We start from the raw sequence: 19,800 nt of genomic DNA, 5'->3' as shown, positions 1-19,800 counted from the left end.
CACTGAGTCTGGTGAGAACTTGAGGATTTTTTTTTGTGGATGAGTTAAATAGCACAAAATCAAGTCAAGTTGGGGAGCATGCACTGGTACAGGGCGTTGCCGCACCCACAACACGACGAAACAACTCAGGATCCCGGTTTGCAACCCCCCCAGGCAGACACACGATCAAGTCCCACTCTCCGGAAATGACCCTCTATCTGCCGCAGCCAGGTGTTACGTGGGTACACTCTGGTTCCCAACAATGAGGATCTTACGAGCCGGATCACCCTCTGGAGGGGGGCTGAAACACGCTACATGGCCATAGTGCCGTAACTGACACTCCCTCACAATGCAGGTAATGTGCCTCATTCAGGACTCCATGAGCAACTGCTCATTCGACACAAAGTCAAACCAATAGTACCCAAGGATTTTCCGGAGAGACACAGTACCAAAGGAGTCCAGTGCTCATCTCAGGTCACTGGATAACGTCCATGTCTCGAAACCATATAGCAAGACAGGAAGCACCAGGACTCTAAAGACTTGGACCTTTGTCCTTTTACAGAGATATCGGGAGCGCCACACACCCCTTTCCAGCGATCTCATGAGCCCCCATTCTCTCCCAATTTGTCTACTGACTTCATAGGAGGAGTCACCAGAGACATGAATGTCACTGCCAAGGTAAGTAAACCTCTCACCGAGGTCGACATTCTCTCCGCAAACAGACACACTGCTGATGGCTGTGACCAAGTGGTCATTAAAGGCCTGGATCTTGTTTTTTATCCAGGACACTCGCAAGCACCTCACTCAGTCTATCGAGCGCCACGATCAGAGCCTCCATTGACTCCGCGAAAATCACAGCATCATCAGCAAAGTCAAGATCCGTGAATCTTACTTCACCAACAGATGTCTCACAGCTGCTAGATCCCATGACCTTACCCAACACCCAGTCCATACAAGCATTGAGTAGGAGCAAGAACACACCCCTGACGAACCCCAGAATCAACTGGGAAAAACACAGAGGTCCCGCCATCCCGCGAACCCTCAGGATGTCCCACAGGGCAGCTCGATCAACTGAGTCAAACACTTTGCGGAAATCGACAAAGGCTGCAAAGTAACTCTGCGTTTGTGCTCCATGAGAACCCTCAGTGCCAGGATGCGGTCGATAGTAGACTTCTTAGGCGTAAAACCAGATGACCCTAGCAAGGACCTTTCGGTTTCGAAACCCGACCGCATCCACTATGAAAAACCATGCGAAAGGAACAACGAAGCCCCGCCCAGAGACTCTACCCCTCCTCCCACATGCTCAGGAACGCACCTCAGACCACTGGCCGCCAACTCAAACAGCTCATCAAACACATACTCACTCGCTTTGGTCTGTGCTGCGGTCCAAATCCAGCTGTGAGCCACGTTGACTATTCTTTTGCCCTCCATGGCTACCGCTTCAAATGTATTACATGGAAATAACACTTAGTTCAATGTTATAGAAATTCCTGCTTCAGGTAGCTGTTTGTTTTGGAAAAATGTCATTGGCGAAACTGTTGCTCTCAAACTTCGTAACATGGCTGTTACCTTTGTTTGCCAACACTGGGATAACTTCGGTGACGTGGTGTCCATTGTTGTTAGTCGCAGAGACATTGTTATACAGTCTGCTCAACAATACGCTGACTACATAAATATGTCCTGAGTCTATGGGAGCGAGGCAGAAATTGTGCCAATGTCCCAAATCCTTCCAGCTACTATCAGCATTTACTTCCAAGAACGTCCTCATGCCTCTCCTCGAGTTTACAATCCGGCCCAGCGTCTCTTCATATCCCTGCTCTTTAGCTGCCCTTTGGATCATGGGCATTACGAGGTTCTCATGCCTCTCAAATACCCATGTGATAACCTTCTGGTAACATCTTTTGACTCTGTCGGTATGTGCACACAGGGTGCACACCCACTTGCTCGCCACACTAATGTGACATCACCTGCCCGCTCTCCTGTTCCTGAAAAACATTTAAAGACACACTCCCCTGAACACACGCATTCCACACAGGACTTTCAATGCACCTTTTGTTCCAAAAGCTTCAGAGTGCACAGATATCTGAACGCAAATTTAAAAAAAACACAACACTAACCAAATGATGCAATGTGAACATAGCCAACAATGCTTCAAAACCGCTTGCACTCTCAAGAAACACTTGCAAACTCGTTCCACTGTCACCTTCAATTGCACATTTTGTAACGAGGACTTCACAGGTGAGATGGATCTCCACAACCATATGCAGATCCATTCAACACAAAGATTTGTATGCAAAATTTGCGACAAACACTTTCATGCACGCAGATACCTTTCTAACCATCACAAAACACATTCCCTGATGAATTCTTTTCAGTGTCAACACTGCTCCAAAACCTTCAGACGCCAGAAATATCTCAAAGCACATTTAAACACCCACTCCACTGAACAAACACATTCCAAACAGACCTTCGAATGCATGATTTTTTCAAAAACTTTCCAAGTGCAGAGATTTCTCAACATGCATTTAAAAACACACTCCACTGAATGAATTATGCAATGTGAACATTGCCAGCAATGCTTCGACACAACTCATTCCACTTCCCTTCAGTGTCAACACAGCACTACTGTAAATCGTTCATGCACAAACATCGCATTCACTTTTCTGCAGCTTTTCAAGAAGATTTCGCCATTCACTTCCAAGAACATAACATTGGCCTACCTACCGCACTATGTGCTTCTTGCAATGTTCTTCATTGGCCAGCAGAGGTCAACAAATCTGGACATGCACTAAGTGTTGTCATGCCGGCAAGGTGTCTTTGCCACCGCTATCCAAACCCCCTCTTTTATTAGAAGACCTCTTGACTGGCAAGAACCCGCTGTCCCGAAATTACTGTGATCATATCAGGGAATACAACTCTGCTTTAGCTTTCGCGTCAATGGGCGCACACATCACTCAACCATCTGGACAAGGACCGTATGCTTTCAGAATCCACGGTCAAATTTATCACCAGGTCTCTTCTTTATATAACAATCCTGACACGTCACCATAATACGGTCAGCTATATATCTTCGATTCTGCTGAGGCTACCACTCCATGTTTGCAAAAGGAATGTGATAGCGCTTGCAGTGACATTTTATTGATTCAACTAGACAACATGATACGACAGGTTAATCCCTTCACACAGTCTTACATGCAAATGCATGACATTATCACTCACGGTAACCCTGTTACTGCTGTACGAATGGTGTTCATGGAAAATCCAGGTCTGGATATGAGAAGGTATAACGCCCCGTCCAGTCAAACTGATGTTGCTGCTATCTTTTTAGGTAAAGATGGGGTTCCTACTGCACAACGCAACATTTGCATATATCCAAGGGGAGATGCTTGCAAGGGTATCTCTGTTCTCAATATTAACTGTGACCCCATGGTTTATCCACTGCTATTCCCTTACGGAACTGTGTCTTTCCAGAAGTTTTCAACCATCAATAGATAATTATGCGGCGTTTGTTATGCCACGGGTTCACTGTTATGTTGTATTTTGCTCTCTCCAGAGTTCCATCTTTTCATTCACTTACTGTTGTATTTTCACACCAACCCATTTTAGACAACCGTGTCTTTCCAGAAGTGTTTAGCATTCAATAAATAATTATGCATCAGATTGACCGTGTGTTTACCCAGCGCAGAGAGGAGTGGGTAGGCCGTTGAACCGCATTCGGGCTTCAAACCGTGGAATTCCCACTAAGTGCGACTCATATGCTCCCACTGATTACGTCCCTTCGCATTGTACACACCCCCCTCCCACCTCGCTACTATCGTGGTCAGGTGTCTTGGTGGATTATATATAGAAAAGCAGCCAACACCGCACAGAGCAATGAAAAGTCTATGTGAGTCACAGGTGCATCTGGACTGTGCAAAGACGTCAACGACTCAAGTGGTGGGAGGAGAAGGCGCAATGGCGCTCCGACAGTTTTCAGTCACAGACGATTATGTGTTGGTTCGTTCCGTGCATTGTTACAATGTTGCTTTTCTTGCTGATTTATTACATTACTGATTTTTCAAATGTTTATTTTCTCCCTGTGCTTAAAAATCATTAAAAAACCGGCCTGATTATGCGGAGTATGGTTGGCCGCGGGTTGGCTAGTTTTCTATATTTCTGCATAAATATGACCTAAAACATCATGGTCATTTATTTATTAAGGAAAATGATCGAATATATCATATTTGTGAGTGGGAAAAGTATGTGAATATTTGCTTTCAGTATCTGGTGTGAGCCCCCCTTTGCAGCAATAACTGTAACTAAATGTTTCCAGTAACCTTTGGTCATTCCTGCACACCGGCTTGGAGGAATTTTAGCCTATTCCTCTGTACAGAACAGCTTCAACTCTGGGATGTTGGTGGGTTTCCTCACATTACCTGCTCGCTTCAGGTCCCTCCACAACATTTCGATTGGATTAAGGTCAGGACTTTGACTTGGCCATTCCAAAACATTAACTTTATTCTTCTTTAACCATTCTTTGGTAGAACAACTTGTGTGCTTAGGGTCATTGTCTTGCTGCATGACCCACTTTCTCTTGAGATTCAGTTCATGGACAGATGTCCTGTCATTTTCCTTTGGAATTCTCTGATATAATTCAGAATTCATTGTTCCATCAATGAAGGCAAGCCGTCCTGGCCAAGATGCAGCAAAACAGGCCCAAACCATGATACTACCACCACCATGTTTCACAGATGGGTTAAGGTTCTTATGCTGGAATGCATCGTTTTTCTTTCTCCAAACATAATGCCTTTCATTTAAACCAAAAAGTTCTATATCGGTCTCATCTGTCCACAAAACATTCTTCCAATAGCCTTCTGGATTGTCCAAGTGATTTTTAGCAAACTGCAGATGAGCTGCAATGTTTTTTTTTGGAGAGCAGTCGCTTTCTCCTTGCAACCCTGCCAACCATTGTTGTTCAGTGTTCTCCTGATGGTGGACTCATGAACATTAACATTAGCCAATATGAGAGAGGTCTTCAGTTGCTTAGAAGTTACCCTGGGGTCCTTTGTGACCTCGCCGACTATTACACACCTTGTTCTTGGAGTGATCTTTGTTGGTCGACCATTCCTTGGGAGGGTAACAATGGTCTTGAATTTCCACCATGTTTACATAATCTGTCCGACTGTGGATTGGTGGAGTCCAAACTCTTTAGAGATGGTTTTGTAACCTTTTCCAGCCTGATGAGCATCAACAGCTCTTTTTCTGAGGTCCTCAGAAATCTCCTTTGTTCGTGCCTTGATACACTTCCAAAAACGTGTGTTGTGAAGAGCAGACTTTGATAGATCCCTGTTCTTTAAATAACACAGGGTGCCCCCTCACACCTGATTATCATCCCATTGATTGAGAACACCTGACTCTAATTTTACCTTCAAACTAACTGCTAATCCTAGAGGTTCACATACTTTTGCCACTCACAAATATGTAATATTCGATCATTTTCCTCAATAAATAAATGACTTAAGTATAATATTTTTGTCTCATTTGTTTAACTGGTTTCTCTTTATTTGTTTTTAGGACTTGATTGAAAATCTGATGATGTTTTAGGTCATATTTATGCAGAAATATAGAAAATTCTAAAGGGTTCACAAACTTTTAACCACCACTGTAGTCAACATCCGTACGAGCGTATACTGTTTACTATAGCATGGTGACCACGTGTGTGTGTTGTAACTTGCAAGTCCCTGTCTTGCACCCCAAAACACAAAGCTGAGTCTCAGTACTTTAGCGACACCAGCTTTATTCAGCTTAAAACAGGAACAGCACGGTTATTAATTGTAGTGGGATCTGCCACTAACTATACATAGACACAGCAGTCAGGCAGGGTCGGGGCCAAGTAATACTGTGCCCTGCGCATTTATAATGTTCCTGTATTATCCATCAACGGCAGGCTTATAGCATGTCCGCGATCTTTTCAGATTCCCTTTTACGGCAAACTGCTGCAGCGCTTGGAGCCTGCGGTTGCTTCGGGACGCTCTTCCGCCTTTCGTTCCGTTGGGTGGAATCCCAAAAGAGTTTAGAAGCTCACTCATACCAGCCATGATTCATTTCAAAAGTAAAGTGCAGGTTAATTTGTTTTATGTATTTTAGATAGGTAGGTAGATACTTTATTAATCCCAATATTTATTTTTTATATTAATCATTTTTAATAGTTTTGGGTTGTGGAACGAATCATCTTGAGCTTCCATTATTTCTTATGGGGAAATTCACTTTGATATACGAGTGCTTTGGATTGTGTTTCCAGAATGAATTATGCTCGCAAACTGAGGTTCCACTGTATCTAAGCTGCCCTATGCTGGACAGAGAACCTTCTAAAATTGCTGGTGACCTTGATATACCTTGAAGGTTCCACTGCTGCTGCCCACAGGCAGTGACCTATCCAGCATTCTTTTTTCAACACTGAGGCTTTGTCTTGTTTTACTAGTTCCCAGTGTTTCTCCCTGCTTGACACGATTTAAGTTATAGTAGTAAATATGATATACTGTAGTAGAAGAAAATTATCATATAAACAGAGGAATGCAATTCTTTCTTCCATGTCTAACCAACACAAAATACGCTGGCACTTTCTGGCACTATGAAAAATAAAAGTATTAAAATCAGAATTCCTTGTATTTAATACAAAACACAAATAAGCTTATCTGCTCTATTGCTTGCTCCTTTTTATGCTAGAAATATCTGAAACCTTAGGGAAGAAACCCTGATTCTATTTATATTAGATAATATACATAAATTATCTTAGAAAGAATGTAAATAACAATCATAATGTGGAGAGAGATGACTTCACAGGTTAGGATATGTTTGTATAATTTAAACAAAAATTGAACAATCTGTGTGAATCTGTACAACATTTACTTCAGTCTCATTGCTTCCCAGTTAGGGTTTCTCCTGCCTTCTGTCATTTCAAGCGTGATCGATATTGTAAGGTGGAAATAAATAAAATATTTTTTTGTTTTTGCAGGTGTCTTCAGCTGTTCTGTTAGATTCATTTCAGGAAGATGATTTTGATGTTCGAGATTGTGCTGCATTTAAGGTTGGTTGAATGCAATTGCGAACTATAGAATGGGAGTTTAATTTGTTTCTTTTTCTTATATTCTACTTCATTGTTGTTCTCATCACTTAGCTTATTATATTTTATTTATCCCATTCATCACAGTATACTGGGCAGCAAGGTGGTAGAGGGGGTAGCATTGCAACTTCAATGACCAGGACTTGTGTTCAAATCTTGTACCAACTTTATAGGGTCATTAATTTTACATGTACAAAGTACAGCAAAGTTCTTACTTTCATGTGCTAATCAGCTCGTATCACGTAAACATTCCCCAATACCATGATTAGTAAGTATTACAAACTTATCTAGTAACTTAATAGTGTAAAGAATTCTAACTGTTAATTTTTTAGATGTATTTTTATCTGAACTTAAAAGTGTATTCCTGCTAGGAGTCATGTAGACCACTAGTTGTGGATATTCTACACACAGCTAGTTTAGGTGGAATTAACATTCATAAATACATTGAGTTAAACATCTATGAATATGTTAAGGAACATAAAATGTTTGAGAAAGTCAAAGGCATAACCATATTATGTTTTGCCCGAGCAAGTTTATTACTAAGGATAATGAAATATTAATTAAATGAGGATTGTGACTGATATAATGCCAAATGTTAGTAGTGTGTTTTTGTTGTTGCTTCATTCATTGGGACCGAAAGTGAAAGTTTGTTGTTCATGTAAATTTTGTATGGTGAGATTTTCTCCCACATCTATGAAGACTTGTTAGTCAGAATGATTGCAGATTCTGAATTGGCCCAATGCTAACATGTGTGGGTGAGTATGCCCTGTGGTGGACTGGTGCCCTGTACAGTGGTGTTTCCTATCTTGTACCCCTTGGGTGGCTCCCTAATTGAAAAATAAATTAAGCTTGTTGGAGAATATTATTATGTTATTATAGTATGCATAATGAGAAGTCAATCAAAATGAGTTTCCTCGAAAGCTTGAATATTGTAAAAGGTGTCATTTTGCTTGACTTCTAATTATATTCATAATGGCTAACACGGTACAACACCCTAGTACTATAGTATGCATAAGTAATTTTGACCAAGGTTTTTAAAAAGTTCAGACCTAGGGCCCCCTTATGACTACAGGATTTTATATTAAATAGTTTCGCAGTGAATGGGTAATTTTTACCTTTAATTCATCTCATTGTTTAATTAAGCTATTTTTTTGTTATTTTGAATTTAGAAAAGTTTATATGACATTAAGAATTACTTTGCCATTGCATTCATTGCTTTTTAATATTTTTATCTTTTTCTTTTTAATTCATATATTGTCTGAGTTTGTTTAGTATGTTCCCTTAATTGTGTCGGAATCAAGTCAATTCAAGTTGGGGAGCATGCACTGATACAGTGTGTTGCCGCACCCACCACATGATGAAATGGCTCGGGGATCTGGTTGGCAAAGGCAGGTATGTGGTCCAGTCCCACCATCTGGAAATGACCCTCTATCTGCCGCAGCCAGGTGTTACATGGGTGACCCCTTGGCCTGGTCCAGCCACTCGGGACCCCAACAGTGAGGATCCTATGACTGGATCAACCTCAGGGAATCACGCCACATGGACGTAGTGCTGTAACTGATGCTCCCTTACAATGCAGGTAATGTGCCTCATTCAGGACTCCATGAGCAACCGCTCATTCGACACAAAGTCAAACCAGCAGTACCCAAGGATTCTCCAGAGAGACACAGTACCAAAGGAGTCCAGTCTTCGTCTTAGGTCACTAGATAGCGTTCATGTCTCACAACCATATAGCAGGACAGGAAGCACCAGGACTCTAAAGACTTTGACCTTCATCCTTTTGCACAGATATTGGGAGAGCCACACACCTCTTTCCGGCGACCTCATGACCCCCCATGCTCTCAGTGCAGACAGTTAATGATTAGTGGAGTGGACACTGGTGCAAATGACAGTGAATGCTAAAGTTCAGCAGCAACTGCACTTTCATTCACTTGTTTACTTATTAGAAAATACAGTGGCATGCAAAAGTGTGGGCACCCTTGCTTAAAATGTCTCTTACTGTGAATAGTTAAGTGAGCAGAAGATAAACTGATCACCAAAAGACATCAAGTTAAAGATGACAGATTTCGTTTCAGCGTTTTATACAGTATTAGTGTTTTGTTTTGTACAGTTGTATAGTGAAAAAAGGAAAGGAGAACCATACAAAAGTTTGGACTACCTAAGATATATAATGTCTTAGGTAATGTTTCCCTGGGTCTCGGAGCTTAATTAGCTTGTTAGGGCCATGGCTTGTTCACAGTCATCTTTAGGAAACCACAGATAATACAAAGTGCAAAGCCATATACATTTCTGACTCCTCAAACCTTGTCCCAACAATCAGCAACCCTGGGCTATTCTAAGCAGCTGCCTAGCACTCTGAAAAATAAAATAATTGATGCTCACAAAGCAAGAGAAGGCTACAAGAAGATAGTAAAGCATTTTCAGGTAGCTGTTTCCTCAGTTTGTAATGTTATTAAGAAATGGCTGCTAAAATGGTGGTGGTCAAGATGAGGTCTGGCAGATTAAAAAAACTTTCTGAAAGAACTGCTCGTTGAATTGCTAGAAAAGCAAATAAAAACCCCCATTTCACTGCAAAAGACTTTCAGGAAGATTTAGCAGACTCTGGAGTGGTAGTGCAACGTTCTATTGTACAGAGACACTTGAAAAAATATGACCTTCAGGTTTAAGGAGTCGCCAGAAGAAAACCTTTCCTGTGTCCTAGCCACAAAATTCAGTGCCTGAAGCTTGCAAATGAACATCTGCACCAGCCTGATGTATTTTGGAAACAAGTCCTGTAGACTGGTGAAGTCAAAACATAACTTTTTGGCCACAATGTGCAAAGGTGTGTTTGGAGAAAAAAGGGTTCTGAATTCTAGGAAAAGAACACGTCTCCAACTATTAAGTTTGGGGGTGCATTGATCATGCTCTGGGCTTGTGTTGCAGCCAGTGACACAGGGAACATGTCATTGGTAGAGGAAAGAATGGATTTAAATAAATACCAGCAAATTGTGGAAGTAAACGTCATACCAATTGTAAGAAAAGTTGAAGTTAAAAAGAGGATGGGCCCTACAACAGGATAATGATCCGAAACACACCTCAAAATCTTCAATGGAATATAATGCATGCAAGATGTACCAAGAATCTTGTAAGATTAGAAGCATTTTGCAAGAACGAATGGGCAAAAATACCCCATCTAGCTACAAGTGTTTCCAAGCTGTGATACTTGCCCAAGGCACTCTTACTAAGTATGGATAATATTGGGTGCCCAAACATTTGCTTCAGGCCCTTTTCATTTTTTTGGTATTTTATAACTGTGAATAGTGGAGATAAAATGTTTAAATTGCTTAAAATATTAAGGGAATGTGTCATCTTTAACTTTATGCCTTTTGGTTTAATCTTCTGCTCACTTAACTATTCATAGTAACAGACATTTTAAGCAAGTGGGCCCACACGTTTGCATGTCACTGTAATTACTTAAATTAGACAAATACTAACAAATAGCAAAAGATTTAAACAGCAAAATAAAAAGAATTCATGCATCCAGGTCTTAACGTACTGTAAATGTTTGTGTCATTCAGTAGTCATTTAGAATAACAAGTTTGTAATTTCTGGAGTAACACAAGAAAATATAAAAACTGGGAAGTGGCACCTTGATTAGTTAGGGTCAGAGTCCAATTAAAAGAAGAAATTGGTTGGAATGAAAACCTGTAGATACAGGGGAGCCCCAGGATTGAATCCATTTTATGCTGCACTAGTGTTTACGTATTCAGCTGGCACAGTTCGGTTTAATTATTTTGTACTTTTTTTATATTTTTGTTTGATTTAAATCAATATTTATCTTTATCTATTAAAATATGAGTTTGTTCATAATGGTAATCTTTTATACTTATACTACACTAGCTAAATACCCGTGCTTCGCAGCGGAGAAGTAGTGTGTTAAAGAAGTAATGAAAAAGAAAAGGAAACATTTTGAAAATAACATAACATGATTGTCAATGTAATTGTTTTGTCACTGTTGTGAGTGATGAGTGTTGCTGTCATATATACAGTATATATGTATATATACACACACACACACACATATATATATATACCCATGCTTCGCAGCAGAGAAGTAGTGTGTTAACGAAGTTATGAAAATGAAAATGGAACATTTTAAAAATAACGTAACATGATTGTCAATATACAGTAATTGTTTTGTGAGTGTTATGAGTGTTGCTGTCATCAAGGATTTGATTATCATTATTTCTTTGAATCAGGTTCGTATTTGTAGGATGTGTTGTGTTCAAGTTACATTCCGTGTTTGTCAATCGTTGTAAAGATAACAGGTTTCATTCATCGTTTCGTTTCTTACTGCATCAATAAACAGCTCGTCTTCCTCTTTATCTGAGACGTGAAACACTGCATGCACGGGTTTTTTTTTACACTGTCTTCCTTTAGCGGGACATTGACTTTTTCCACCGTGTGCTTTGTTTCCGCAGTAGCTGCACTTATGAATATGCTTGTATGTATCACACGCTTCATATTTGCTGCATACATGCTGCCTTCTCAATTGTGTAATTGGGTTTTTGTTCAGCACTCTTTGGAACTGTTGCTTTTTGTCTGTGCACTGCGTCAGTTCACGTGAGCCGCTCAGTGTACATGAATCGAAGGTTCCCAGCTGTGCTGGTGTCATCTCGTGCGATGTCCACGGCTGTATTTAATGTTAGCTAAGACCCGGCACTTAAAAGTTTCTCTCGCAGTTTCGCCGAGTTTGTGCCAAACACCACCCTGACCATCTCATCTTCCTCTGCATAAGCACAGTCCTTCACCAGTGAATATTTAGCGGCAGTGTTTCTATTGGATTGCTGCTATCGGACGGCCTTATATGGGCAGACACTAAATTACGTGGGAGGCGGGGGGCATCGAGCAGAAGTCTATTATAGTATATGGACGAAAAAATAGGTTCCAGTTATGACCATTACGCGTAGAATTTCAAAATGAAACCTGCCCAACTTTTGTAAGTAAGCTGTAAGGAATGAGCCTGCCAAATTTCAGCCTTCTACCTACACGGGAAGTAGGGAGAATTAGTGATGAGTGAGTGAGTGACTGAGTCAGTCAGTGAGTGAGTGAGTGAGTCAGTGAGGGCTTTGCTTTTTATTAGTATAGATTTCTAAATTATATATGTTAATGTATTCTTTAACTCTTTAGTAATTAATTATATAACTTTTATCATCTATATACCATTGTCTTTTCAAAATTGTTTAGTCAGCAAGTTAATTTTAAAATTAGATATTGTGGAAATATAACAAAACCGTTTTTCATCTAAATTTAAAACACTATTCTCTACACCTGATCCTGTCTCTCTGGCCCAGAAAATCCAATCTCATCACCTTTAAAATGAATCCCTTCTTCCCCATCAAAAACCCTGTTCTGTGTTAGAATTAACAAGAGAAAATTGGTGAACATCCTGTTAAATTACTCCTTTGTATAATGCTGAGCTAGTCACTTAACCTGGTATATCTCCAAATTTTGAAATTGAAATTAGAATACTTCTTTAGGTAAGTGTATTAGCAAAATAAGTGAAATGTGTGAATATGTTTGCATACTGTAGGTAACTAATTAATGACAGGAATAAAAAGATCATTTGAATAGTATCAATATTCACTTCACTTTTTGTCAACTTTCTCTGATGAGGGTTGTAGTGACAGCATGGTCAGTTGGACTGACCAGGCTACCTTATCCTCCACAATACTCCTATATTCCTTCTGGGAAATTTCTTGATGCTCCAAATTGCACCCTAACCATGAACTCAACACATTTGCTCTAGCTCCTTGTAATCTGAAGATGTTCTACTACAAGGTCTTTCCATAGTGCTGTGGTCATTACTCTTTCATAGAGAGTGAGCCCAGCAACACAGTGCAGGAGCGTCATTTTCACAATTTCTATTCAACAGCTTCATTCTGTTGGTTATTGTTCAAAACATTTAAACACGGATGAGGCTGGGGGATGTAGACTGATCATTAAATTGAAATCTTCATCTGAGGACTTGGCTCCTTCTCCCAAAACTATCGAGTACAACATTTCCAAAACTGCTTTCATTGTACCAATTTGTTGCTCAAGTTCACAGTTACTCAAAGCAAGACATCAATAGCACTGGAAATTCTCTATTTGAGACTGTGTCAGCTCTAATCTGAAACATATCACACTTGGCTGCAAAACACTTTAGTACATACTGGAGTTCACATTATGACAATGTCATCAGCAAGAAAAGCAAAATGCAGCATCCTAAACTAGAAATATTTCAAGCCTCAGCTGTAGTTTATATCCTGCCTATGAAAATTAAAATAAGGACAAAAGACAATAAATGCTACTTGTAGAGTCCCATGCCCACACTGAAGGGAATTGAATATGTGAATGTAACTCTTGCCCATAATTATTGAGAGGATGTGGTACACAGCAGTGGCCCCACAACTAAATATTCTTGTAATACTTTTCACAATGTAATATTAGGGGACAAAAGAAATTTTAGAAGCAAGAACCATCTAAATGTGCTTTAAAAGTCAACAGCACCACTGCTATATAACTAATAAAGGATGTAATTTTTTTTTTTTGTAGTGTATGATAAAAATTGATTCACACAGGGCTTTCTTAAGAGGTGTTTCTGGTAACTTTGCTGATTCTTAGTGTGTATGAAGTATTTATATATAAACTGTTTTCAACACTGATCATATTTATGTTCTTTTTGCAAAACAGAGCTCAAAATATAGGATGCGGCATTTCCTGCTTCCCTTCTTTATAATGCCTGGTGTTTTTGAAAGCAACTTTTATATGAAACCTTTTCGCTGTGGCATCAAACTTGAATGGATCTGTCAGATACCAAAAGGTAATTTTGGCCACTGTTATTAAATGCTTTTTTATTTTCTGTAGCAACTTTATAAAATATTTTGCTCTAAAATAGTTAAGTCATTTAGTCAGATGTTTTTTTTTTTTCCTCTGAATATAATATAGTCCTTTCATATTCAATCACTGTAACATAAACTAATGACATCATGCATAAATGCATAATTTTAAAAAAAAACTGAATTCAGTTCAAATCCATGATCTAGCAAAAATGATCTTCTCATTACTGCAGCTTGCAAATAAAATATTTATGGCTTAATTGATAAAACAGTTTTGAAAAATGATTGCAAGAAGATTAGATCTGCTTTCTATTTCCATGTTGTTCTGATGAAAATTTCCCCTAATACTCTGAAGCAGATTTTAAAGATAGCTAATAAACATGCAAGCCCATCCAAAAATGATTTCTGTACCCAAAAGTACCCCTTCCTAAATATAAAGATATACTATATATATATATATATATATTATTTTGGAGCAGCACATACTCAAACTGAAACTTAACTTTAGCAGTTCATATTATGAACAAATATGTCAAAGTCTAAAAAAGATTAATTCATTTAAGCTTTTCAATGGCGGAATCATAAAAGGAGTAGCAGTAGAGTAGTGAGTTTTAAAGTATTTTGCATACAGTTTAGGACAAATAGATAAGGGGAACTGTTTTTAAATCAGTGCTTTATCACTTCTGCAGCTTTCAGTGTTTTGACTCAAGGACAGGCTTTATTATTAAAGATTCAAATTTACACAAGGAATGACCAGGGCTAATCCATTGTATTTCTCTTAGATCATTTTTTTTTACTGAAAGAAAATTATGGATATTTAAAATGTTATGTGTTTCTTGGTTGAGAAACTTCTTCCTTTAGTCCAAGCACTGCCCACCAAAGACAAAAGACAACATGTTGAGTTTTTGTGAGACAAGGAATGAGTGTGTTTAAAAACCTAATCAGTGCCTGATAATTTTAAATTCAAAATTTTAAGAAATAACAGTTGTTCAGGGATTCCAGGACCATGATTATTATTAGTGGCGTAAACTCCAATGCTTATTACCTTGCTCTATTTGATTTATTTTGTCTTGAAGAGTTAAAAAAAAAAATAAAAAAAGTTGTAGTGAGTTCTCTTATAGACCCTCTTTTTGGACATGAATTTTAGTGATTAATTTCTTCCTTATTCATGAGCTGCTGACATTTTTAAACATTAACTCTTTACATGTTACTCAGACTGTAATTGTACAGGGTATTTGTACAGCAATGTTTTATATTTTTTATTTTGTTAAAATACTTTAAAAGACAAGTTATGAATACCACTACAGTAAATAAAATGTATGATGTTAAATTTTATTTTTATCATGTGTTTTGTCATGCTTATTTCCATTATAGTTTAAAAAATTTACAGTTTATTGACTTTCATATTTACTGTAAAATACATTATTTTTAAAGTAGTGTGGAAGAGTTTATATATTCACATGTTTGCCCCAAAATTTAGGAGCGGTTAGAAATGTTTTAAAAACTGCAGTAGATGAATAAGGAGCTATAAGAGAACCTGCAAAATTAAAAAAAAAAATTGTATAAGGTATACAAGACAAATAACTTCAGCACAAGACATGAACAAGACATAAGAGCAGTCATGAGAAACAATATTAGGAATGCTAAAAGACAATTACAGAGTTAAATTTTGGAAAGCAAATGATGACCCAAAGAGATTCTTTTGGTATTTTAGTAGTATAAGTACAGTCAAGGAGGAGTGAAGTGCCTTAGAAACAATAACAGTGATACTTGGTGCGCCAAACACTGGGACATTTTTAATAATTATTTATTATTTTTGCACATGCAATTAAACTTTAATGTCTTACTGGTTATGCATGTATTTCTGAAAGCTGCAGAAGTGATAAAGCACTGATTTTAAAACAGTTCCCCTTATCTATTTTATGTATCCATTCTCAGAACTTGCTTATTTCAATACATTGTTCAATTTGCTTATTTTCACTTACAGAACTCTATGTTCACTTCGGACTTTAAACATACAGTCACCAGGAGCAGGTTTTTTTTCTAAAGTGCTCAACACAGTATGGCCCATGTGAAAAATGACATTCCTAAGCATAGAATTTTAAAAGTATTGCTGCATGCATATGTCAGGTTCAGTCACTCTCTGCCTTGTATGTAAGATATACAGTACCTGCTTTTTTCAGAATTGAGAGTTTGTACTACAGTCATTTGTTTGCCTATAACACAGAAAACCTTTTGAAAAAACAGCATTGAAATAGTATGGTAGATCTGTACATGGAAACAGTGCCAGAGTGAAACCGGTTCTTCTGCTCACCCAGCTTAACTGGAATATTGCCAGTTGGTAGAGAAACAGTATGTACTGTTGAATGGTACATATGTATTTTATTATGGGCTCAAATGCGTCTTTTTATTTGTTCAAAATAATCTAAATATGAAATATGACTGCATTTTCCAGTGTGGGGTGATGCTAACAAAATAACACATTTAACACTACTGTATGTTTTAGGACCAAGGTCCCATAATTTTCATTATTCTCATTGCATTATGGATGTGTATGATGTATATCATAATATTCAAAGTAAAGTACAGTGCTACTGTTCTGTGCTGTGCTTTTGGATAACTTTATTTAATTTTAACCATTATTTCTTATTAACAGGTGTGATTCCAAAGGTCCCAGAATGGTACAACGCAGGTGAGGTGATATACTGTATGTTTAATTTTTATAATTGCATAGTCGACTATTATAATAACAATGCTATTCAGATTTTAATTTAATAAAGCAAATGTTGTATTTTAATTACTGTATTTCAAATCTAACAAATGATGTATATTTTGATTTAGTTATTATGATTGTATTTTATTCAAATATCTTTGTAAAAGTTTGGTTTCTTCATTAATTCTTAAGAACATGTTGTAGCTTGTTTTATAGTGAACATGCTTTGTCTTGTAATAATCATTAAGCATTCTTTTCTCAGAATTATCAGACAAAACCACCTTTGTTGAAGGCTCAGAATTTTGGTTTGTGAATAATATAAAGCTAACATATGAGGAAGCTACTTTGTTTTGTGCCAACAATCAAAGTGAGCTTGCATCAGTCTCATCAAGGCCAGCATTGTTGAAAATACAAGATCATATGTCCAAGGTTAGTTTAAGATAAAAAAGATCTGTGACAAATGTGTGATGGGTGTTTTGACTCAAGGACAGGCTTTATTATTAAAGATTCAAATTTACACAAGGAATGACCAGGACTAATTCATTGTATTTCTCTTAGATCATTTTTTTTACTGAAAGAAAATTATGGATATTTAAAATGTTATGTGTTTCTTGGTTGAAAAACTTCTTCCTTTAGTCCAAGCACTGCCCACCAAAGACAAAAGACAACATGTTGAGTTTTTGTGAGACAAGGAATGAGTGTGTTTAAAAACCTAATCAGTGCCTGATAATTTTAAATTCAAAATTTTAAGAAATAACGGTTGTTCAGGGATTCCAGGACCATGATGATTATCAGTGGCGTAAACTCCAATGCTTATTACCTTGCTCTATTTGATTTATTTTGTCTTGAAGAGTTAAAAAAAAAATAAAAAAAGTTGTAGTGAGTTCTCTTATAGACCCTCTTTTGGACATGAATTTTAGTGATTAATTTCTTCCTTATTCATGAGCTGCTGACATTTTTAAACATTAACTCTTTACATGTTACTCAGACTGTAATTGTACAGGGTATTTGTACAGCAATGTTTTATATTTTTTATTTTGTTAAAATACTTTAAAAGACAACAAGTTATGAATACCACTACAGTAAATAAAATGTATGATGTTAAATTTTATTTTTATCATGTGTTTTGTCATGCTTATTTCCATTATAGTTTAAAACATTTACAGTTTATTGACTTTCATATTTACTGTAAAATACATTATTTTTAAAGTAGTGTGGAAGAGTTTATATATTCACATGTTATGCTTCTAATTATAAATCCTGTAGAATAAAAATATTTTTTTTATTACAGCTAAGCCAAGTGACATAAACACCTTAAAAGTAGACCCAAACACCCTGTTAGCATGTTTGCAGTGTGTTGCTATTTTTTTAGGACAGGAAGAGGTAACAAGATTGTCATAAACAGGTACAATGTGTTTTAGGTTTAATGGCAACTCTTGATTAAAGAACATCTTTTTTCTAATTTAACTATACTCAGAAGACTTTTTGGGGCACAAAAATCATTCTGAGTAGAGTTTAGAAGAGATTTCTACTTACTTACCATTGCCACAATCCACTTTTCCGATGAAGGTCGTGGTGGCAATATGCTGAGTTAGACCAGCTTGTGAGAATTTAGTGGCCACTGCTGATTCATCTAAAGTTTTCTAAACCCTGTATTTGCTAGAGTTTTTCTCACTTACTTACTGTTAAATAATATTCGTTCAATGTACTGTAAACGCTGAACTTCATCAAGCAGAACACTCTCCATTATAAAATTATGTGCTTAAACACTGAATTGCATCATTAAAAGGTTTTCTTGTTTTCACCATTTTACTCAAAGCGGTGGAAATGTCCATTTTTGAGACAGACATCCTTCATTGCTTGCATATTTTAGCTGTTACTGTCACATGGCACAGACAAAACCTAGGATTTTTAACTAAATGTTGCCATAAATGCAATATATTGAAATATATAACATTTTAAGGATTATTTTAATGAAAAGGATTTTTTTGTTCATATTCCTTTGGGGGCTCTGTGCTACTCTTACTAATTTGTTATTTTTTATTTTTTAGATCTCAAATCCTACTGAGAGGTGGTGGTTTAATGTTTTGAATATGGATGTCCCTTTCAGAAGGTAAATGCACAAATAATCAGTATTTCCAGAGCACCCCTTCTACGTGCACCCAACCGTCCTTATTACGGAGTCTTCCTGGCTTTACCGCTGGTTATGTTATTTTTAAAATGTTTCCTTTTCTTTTTCATAACTTCTTTAACACACTACTTCTCTTCTGCGAAGCGCGGGTATTTTGCTATCTACACATACAAAAGGCAAAGCCCTCACTGACTCATCACTAATTCTCCCACTTTCCATATATGTGGGAAACTGAAATTTTGCGTGCTCATTCCTTGCAGTGTACTTATAAAAGTTACGTATGTTTCATGTCCTATTACAACACCCAAGGGGGGTAAACGGGTGTACACCCTAAACTGTATATACAGTAATCCCTCCTCGATCGCGGGGGTTGCATTCCAGAACCCCCGTTATAGGTGAAAATCCGCGAAGTAGAAACCATATGTTTGTATGGTTATTTTTATATATTTTAGGCCCTTAGAAACTCTCCCACACTGTTTATAAATATTCTCCACACAGTTATACAGTAAACCCTTGTTTATCGCGATTAATCCGCTCCAGACAGAGAAATTAATTTCCACAAAGTAGGATTCTTTATTTATAAATCTTTATTTATAAATATTTTCGCAGTTAGAGCTTAGAAAACCTGTTTACGACTTTCTAAATAAGTTTTTTAACATTATTAGAGCCCTCTAGACATGAAATAACACCCTTTAGTCAAAAGTTTAAACTGTGCTCCATGACAAGACAGAGATGACAGTTCTTTCTCACAATTAAAAAAATGCAAACATATCTTCCACTTCAAAGGAGCACTCGTCAGGAGCAGAGAATATCAGAGAGAGAGTAAAGTAAACAAAAATCAATAGGGCTGTTGGGCTTTTAAGTAAACAAAGCACCGAGATAAAGCCACCGCAATGAAGGGATCAATGTGAAGGTAGTCTTTTCAGCATTTTTTAGAGGAGCGTCCATATCTTCTAAGCAAACAGCCTCTGCTCACACCCCCTCGTCAGGAGCAGAGAATGTCAGAGACAGAGGC

At 37.6% G+C, this 19,800-nt stretch overlaps 1 protein-coding gene across 1 annotated transcript in view; it reads left to right on the top strand.

Annotated features, from left to right (window-relative positions):
• ly75 (lymphocyte antigen 75) overlaps positions 1-19,800 on the top strand; it is a 209,950-nt gene that overhangs the window by 109,469 nt on the left and 80,681 nt on the right. Inside the window, exons 15-19 of the mRNA XM_039757470.1 lie at positions 6,974-7,045; positions 13,796-13,925; positions 16,598-16,633; positions 16,917-17,083; positions 18,706-18,767. Of these exons, the coding sequence (XP_039613404.1) occupies positions 6,974-7,045; positions 13,796-13,925; positions 16,598-16,633; positions 16,917-17,083; positions 18,706-18,767 (467 nt within the window). The remainder of the gene's footprint in view (positions 1-6,973; positions 7,046-13,795; positions 13,926-16,597; positions 16,634-16,916; positions 17,084-18,705; positions 18,768-19,800) is intronic.

This window comes from Polypterus senegalus, chromosome 6 (assembly GCF_016835505.1).
Source record: "Polypterus senegalus isolate Bchr_013 chromosome 6, ASM1683550v1, whole genome shotgun sequence".
In the NCBI taxonomy this organism is placed as follows: domain Eukaryota; kingdom Metazoa; phylum Chordata; class Cladistia; order Polypteriformes; family Polypteridae; genus Polypterus; species Polypterus senegalus.
The sequence above is the reverse complement of the archived record's forward strand: the minus strand, read 5'-3'. Positions and strand labels throughout refer to the sequence as shown.